The sequence below is a fragment of the Geospiza fortis genome, unplaced genomic scaffold (assembly GCF_000277835.1).
Source record: "Geospiza fortis unplaced genomic scaffold, GeoFor_1.0 scaffold97, whole genome shotgun sequence".
In the NCBI taxonomy this organism is placed as follows: Eukaryota; Metazoa; Chordata; class Aves; order Passeriformes; family Thraupidae; genus Geospiza; species Geospiza fortis.
Window position 1 is genome coordinate 5913702 of NW_005054343.1, and position 7377 is coordinate 5921078.

The window sequence follows — 7377 nt, forward strand, 5'->3', positions numbered from 1 at the left end:
GAATGCCTGAGTGTTGAATGCTTTATACATGAGGTGTGGAGCTTCAGCAAAGTGCATAAAACATCAGAAATATTCATTACAGCGATTTCCAGTAACAGAAGGAATAACCTAACTCACAGGACTAGTCCTCTCCCAAATTGTACAGTCAGCTCAACTAAATCTGGGCTGTGCTTCAAGGTCTAGAAAGTACACATCATCTTTATCAGCAACAAAGGACATAATTCCTTGAGGATGTTAGCAACTAAAGTTCACAGGGAAAGATGAGTGGTACATTCATAATATATTAACATTCAGCACTGCAGCTTAACAGGAGACAAGCCCTGTTGTATAAAGAAATTAACACCAGAGCAAGAACTCACCCTGCTGTTCTTACACTGTGCTGCTGCTATTCAGCAGAATATTTTTCCTTCTACTAAAATATAATTTAAAAAAAAAAATAAAGGAAAAAAGAATGTTATTTAGTTTTTCAGCAAGAGAAAGTACACTACAAATAGTGTTAGCGGGTGTTTCTGCTAAAACCAGAGTGATTTTGCTGGACAGTTATAATTCCCTTTGCTCTGTCCTCCTCCTGCCCATGTATCCTAGACTTTTATGGCACTTCAATATGGAAAATCCTCATCACTCTGGCCAGAGCTGCCATATCCCCTTTCTGTTTCCCCCTTCTTCACTTCCCGACATGAAACACACATCAGCTTCTCACTTGCAATTCAACACAAATTCCATGAAATTTCTTTTCTCTCTCAAGTACACTCTGTCAGAAAGAACAATGGGCAAAATGTTCCTATAGACAAATGACATTGCAATAAACTGTCTTTAAAGTCTATAGAGAAAAGGTTTATTTCACCCAAGTTCACTTTAGGAAACAAGAAAAAAAACCACATTTACTATTTCACCCTTACCCCTTTCTCTGTCAGATAAATGATCAGTATTTTTACACCAGTGTTTTTCAGCTTCAAGATCAAATTAGCAACATGAACTCTGTCAAACAAAATGAAGGAACAAAACCCACAGGAATCAATGGGCACTCTCATATCACACTACTAGTGGGCAATTAGCAAAGAGAAACAGAAGGAAGACCATGATCAGACTTTCACTAGGTAAACAAAGCTGATCTGTAAAATAGATTTATAAATAACTGTAGTTAAAAGTATCAATAGGAATTGTGTGTGCCATTTGGTCTTTCATTCACTAAGCACATTGATCTTTGCAAACATGATTCTGACTAATGAGCTGTGTTAAGTGGCTCTTGGTTTTTTATTTTGTTGCTTTGTGAGAGATTGGGACTCACAGAAGCTGATTAAAGAAACAAAAGCTTCAATGCTTCTGCACTCAGATACCAGCTTCTCAACCTAATCTCTGGAACAATTCTCAATTTATTTATTTACTTAAAGGCTACAAATCCTATTTAAGAGCTTGTCTGAAGTAGGTTGTGTCATCTCAAATGGAAGAAGTACCATGGATGCAGAGTTCCCAGATAGGGAAGTTCACTACAAAGTACTCTTTCAAAATACTCTGAAAAATACCAATAAAGGCTGCACCACTTCCAACCATTCAAGTACTAATTCAAACAGTGCATCATTTACTTGTTCTAAGAAATAAACAGCGTGTCAAGATGCAGAAACAATTGCTTCAGCTTTGCTTGGAGCTTTCACTGAAAACATTTGTGGTTTAATTTTACCAATTTAATTGGGTCCATCCAGGTATTGAAAAATAACTAAAATTATTCTATCTAATTTACCCTTCAAAAGAACTCACAAAATACCATTTTCTTCCAAAACCAGGGGCATGTACCAATTTCAAGATTGAGTCTCAACAATGGTTCTTACAACAAACGATGTAATTCACTGTGAAATAGGCACCTTTTTTCTAAAAGTTTTCTAGATACTTTGTATATTTGGCTCAATCAAATTTAGATTTTAAAAAAGTCTTTTGCTGCTAGGCAGAACAGAGGCATTATTTAAAAGTAAGGCGAATCCAGCAGACACACAGAGAAGCAGCTCCATCAGCAGACAAAGCAGTGTATGTTTTGATATCAAATCTTCTGAATTCTGAGACTTGTTGTGGGCTTTCATCAGTTTGATGGAAAATAAACACCTTTTATAGGCTAACAAGGCAACCTGGTCACACAATACACATTGACTTGCCTGAGAAAGTTACGCTTTTCTTCATTTCACTTATTCACACTTTGCTTCAACCTCAATTGTCATAATGTGACTTTACTTTTGTACCAGAGAAAATGGAAGAACTTCAGCTTATATTTTTGGCAACACTCCTCTTCAAAAATCACTCAGCACACATTGATTGTACTCAACAAAAATCAAGGGGAAGCTTTGTAAATCCCTGGAAATGTTCCATTCTGAATTTCTAAAGCCGCTTGTTTTGGGTATGATGAACAAATTGTCTTACAACAGTCTACACTGTACATATGGTTGGCAGGGAGGATTTGTAATCTTCTCAGCTGAAGACAGTAGCTTCATCCTTTTAGCTCCAATAAAAATACTAGAACTCCAATCGTTCCATGATAGGAAATGCCCATTTTCAAGCCACATCTGTTTAAAATTTCTCTTTCCTAATCCATTTAAAAGTGTTATCACAACACTACAAAAAGTGATGGAAAAAGTAACTTGGTGTTTTGCAATGAAAAACAAACAAAAACACCCTACAAAACCTATGATATGAAAGAGAAACTACTGAACACAAGGAAATAAATGCAACTCAGTGCAAAGTGGGGAACGCAGCTGAACACATAGTACCTCACACATACCAACTCCTCATTACTTAACAATCATAAAAGTGACAGAACAAAGACTTGCCACCGTAGTTTTCTTTTAGAGGTCGAAAATTAAGTTAGGTTGTGAGCGATGTATGGTATTTATTTTTTCACATTGTTTGCCTTGCTGGGAATGAATATGTGTTAGATGCCTTTATTTTGTCACCATCTCACAAATCACAGGCTGGACAAGTGAATATCCCTGTCCAGCCCCAGCACCGCTCACTTCTCTGCGGCTCTGTGAGCATTTATTATCCTCTGTCGCTTCTCCCGGTTCTTGCGCCTGTTTTCTTCATACTGGAGGACAGAGAAGGAAATTAATAGATCAGCTGTTATCATTAAACACATATGTCAAAAACTGTAGAAGCATTTTTTACCCAGGAACAGAAACAATACATTTGACTGATGTGTTAGAAATACAGCTCTTGTTAATATCTAGGTATAGGTTCACTTTTACTTTGAAATTAATATTTGTACTTTGAAATTAACATTTATTCCATTAAAATACCATTTCTAAGTTTGAGGTTATTAAGCTAAAGAGTATTAGAACATTTTAATAAAGAATATTTGGTTAATCTTAAGGAGGAACTTAATTACACTTCACACATGAACTAGGAAAAAAAAGTTGCACTGGTGCTATTCTAGAGCACAGGTCAGGCTCTTTTCCTTTTGCAAGATACTGATTAATGTGTATCTGCCTTCTGAAAAATGAATTTGTCATCACAGGCTTGGTCTATTTTTGATCTTGGTCATTAACTACAAGCACAGATAAAGCAGGATACCAAGATGAAAGGAACAAAGGCAAATTTGGATTGAATGAGAGTAAGGCATGTAGGGATTTTTAATGGTTTAAACAAGAACCACAACAGAGGCAGGACTCCAGTGTAAAATGCAGTCAAGAAAGCTTTCACAGGTAAGATACATGTATAAGATGCTTTCAAGTACGGCCCTGCACAGCAGAAGCTTGAAGAGCCTTTCTTTCATGGCAAACAAAAAGGAAACATTTTCATGGCTCAAATAAATGAAAAATTAAAAATCAATGCATCATTTGATATGTATTGCATGAGAAGAAAATTATTTTTGTCCTTAGGTTAGAGCATATATTTGTTCAATATTTTAATAATTGGTATCAAGACTAAAACCCAAGAAAGCCACAAATATTCAATTCTCTATGTAATGTAATAAACTACTAAAAAAATTGATTTTGAAAAGGATTTGCAGTTTTTCATCCATTATACTGATTGGTCTATAACTGAAATAACGACCCAAAACATTACTTAACATTTACAGAATGCTTAACTTTTTCCCTTGCCAGTATTTAATTTTTCAATAACCATCCATGTTTTTATGTAGAATGAGAACAATGTTTAAAAGCTACATCTTTAAAATCTTTAAAAGCAACATCTTTACCTATTCAATACTGGTGAACAACCTTTCAGGGGCTTCCTAGTAATGGCATATCAATATAAGCACATTTTAGGAAGGCAGATAAATATAATCATCAAGAACTTTAATGTAAAGGCTTCAGTGGAAGAAAAAATAAGAATAATGAGATTATGTGGAAATAAACTTTTTAGTATGGTGAAATTTATGTAAAAATTAGAAAGTACAGTTTAAAGTTAAAAGATGTGTGAAATGTTCATTTATATGTTCTGTCATGTAGGTACAACCACCATAAATATAAAGAGCACTCTTCTGAAAATGTGCCTATTAAAACAGTTAATCCACTTAAATTCTGTCTTCATTCCTTCATATCTGCAGATATTTTCATTTAGGGCCTAACTCAGCAACTCATTAAGTAGTTTCAGTCAGTGTAACTGACTTCAGCTTTAAGTGTCATTTATGCAGAAGTGACCATTACTGCTTTATATTAAATTTTGTGCAAATACCACTACTAAAAAAAAAATTAAGAAAAAAGTCAGAAGCAATCTGTGAAGTGTCAGTTGCTATCTGCAATATTTGTTTCATTAAAATGCGTTTGCCTATTTTTGTATATCAAAAAATACACCCTGCCATTTGTTAATGCCAGATTTTATTTGACAAATTTATTTTTAAAAGTTTGGATTTGGTCTCAAGTGCCCACACCAGAACGTGGTTACATTTATTGATTCATACTACTTAGTAAAAAACAACTCTAGTTCTCTCCCATTTTTTATTAAGCATTTAACTTACAATATTTATAATTTATTGCTTACCTCTTTCTTTAAGCACTTCCTCATCTCACGGTCAATATCATTGCAGTGGCCAAAAAACTTCAAAACATTGTGCTGATGAGTTAAGGAGAAAAAAAATTACAATTCAAAGGTTTCTTCCTCTGAAGCTCTATATTTATTTAAACTCATTTGCATTTTTCAACATATCCTGCTCTTTTCCTTTCCCTTTCTTGTGAAAGGTGGTGTTTGGTAACTTTTTTTCCCCAAGCAGGCAGAGGTTCAAGCTGCTCCTGAAGCTCACTTGAGCCACCCCTGCCTGGCTGAAAGTTGAAGGTACTTAAACCAAAGGAGGACACCTAAGCTGAAGCTATTGTTTAAATGCAGAACATACATTTTATTGATCTAAAAGTCAGTCTCACAACTCTCACTCACACTAGGTTAAATAACATACAAACAATAAAGGTTTGTGATACAGAAGCAATGTCCTCCCTGCATTAGTTTTCATTATTTCTTTGTGACCTAGAGAGACAAAGGATTCACTGCTCCATTATCCCATGAAGAATGAGCTGTTGGTCCAGATGATGCAGGCACCAGGCTTAATTGACTGGAACATTAGAACCAGATAAAAAAATCTCTCTGGATCTTGAGGTAATAAATAAGATGCATTTACCATCTTTATGGCACAGCTCAATTGTGGGCCTTAAGCACATTCAAGTGTTCCTTAGTTTCTAAAAAACTGCAGGCCTTGTCCTCGTGAAGGCTCTCCACAGCTAACATGATGGTATTCACCATAAAAATCTCTCCTCTTAACCAGGATTTCTCAGAGCAATTCCATTTTACTGGGCATTAAAGCACTCTCAGAATGCAGGCTGTAGCAGGACTGCCTTTTCAGGGGCATGCTTGGGCCATGTTACAGAATCTCAGGGCAGAACCTGGCAGCAGAGCATCCAAGTGATTTAAAAGACCTGAAGGAGGGGGCTTTTAGTAGATATTTGCAGCTACACAATGAATGGAGACAACTCAGCCAATCTTACAGACAACTCATGAATTTAAACAAAAAAGACCAAGAAGAACAAAACAGGTACAAATGAAATCCCTTCCACACTTCAGAGGAAATCCTATGTGCATTTCCAAAGCTGACCAGCAGCTGGATCGATTCACACAAGTCATCCATGAACACTGTTAAGGATTCAAACTATGAACAAGATCTCATCCAATAGAACACAACTGAAGTAGGAGTGGGTTAATAAAGTTTATGACAAACACTTTACTATAGCAGTGCTATAATTAGCTTGTTTATACCTCTGTGATTTATAAAGGGCATCAGATGACTGAAGCAGTTGCACGGAACAAGTTGTCACTTTACTGCACACTGATATCACTTTTACCTTTTCATTCCAGCTAATACAGATTAAATTTTGTATTCTACTTGCATACCTGCATGTTAAATTTCAAGGTGAACACTCACATTTCAAGCTAACTCCACTCTGAGTAGTGCATACAGTGGGTTTAATATGTTTAATGTTAATGTTTATTTAGCCAGATTCCTAAAATGTCAGCTTCTTGGCTGATATTATAATGGAAACAAAGAATCAGTTTCTCAAAAATAGCTATTACACCTATTACAGTGATACAACTGCAAGACAATACACAGTTCTTTGAGCTGCTACCTATAAAAATTCGTCTATTTATAGCACATACTTGGCACCAGAGTGGAATTATTAAAAAAAGAAGTGACATCAAATAGGAATCCCATTAACCTCTCCTCACTTGATACAAAACTTGATATACAGGGCAGGTTCTAGATTAGGGATAAAGTAAATCAAATTGACTGTTGTGAAAATGGAGACCCAATTAAAAAATAATTCTTTTCATCCCTCAAGAATGGTGATTCAAATTGCAGATTAAGGTTCTTAGGACATTTTGGCATTTTAAGAAAACAGCAAGTAGTCACCAATAACTCATTTATATCACTGACTTCAGATTTCAGTGAGGTCAATTTAAAAAGAATATTTTAGTACATTCCCATTGAATTTCAAATGAAAAAGTATTGCTCCCTTTCAACTGAGTGTGAAAAAGTCATCCTCACCCTTTCTGTTCTGAAACTGCCAGCACAAACATCCTCTCCCAGCTGAGCACCAGACTGACAAAAGTAATTCCACTTCATGCAAAGATCAACTTCAAACAAAACCAAGAGAATATAATTCTGTGCATGACTATTATTGCTGCTCCCAGTGCCTTCATAAATCAGACTGACAATAGATTCCTTTGAATCACTTGCTGCCAAGGAGTTCAAGTGCACCCTTCAGTTCCAGTTCTCAAGGAGTCTAATAAGCTACGTCACACAAGTCCATGATACTTCTATCTTCATATTCATTTAAAACCAAAAAAAAAACCCAAACCACAAACAAGAAGCCAGCCAACCATTCACTACTTGCAAGCAGTAAATCAATT

At 35.6% G+C, this 7377-nt stretch overlaps 1 protein-coding gene across 3 annotated transcripts in view; it reads right to left on the reverse strand.

The window, feature by feature from the left end:
* Positions 1-808: 808 nt before the first annotated feature.
* CMC2 (C-X9-C motif containing 2) overlaps positions 809-7377 on the reverse strand; it is a 14567-nt gene continuing 7998 nt past the window's right edge. For all 3 annotated transcript variants that reach the window (XM_031058463.1, XM_005422787.2, XM_031058464.1), the window contains exons 3-4: positions 4966-5037; positions 809-3067 (exon numbers count right to left, since the gene is read on the reverse strand). In XM_031058463.1, coding sequence (XP_030914323.1) covers positions 2993-3067; positions 4966-5037 — 147 coding nt within the window. In that variant the 3' untranslated portion in view covers positions 809-2992. The remainder of the gene's footprint in view (positions 3068-4965; positions 5038-7377) is intronic.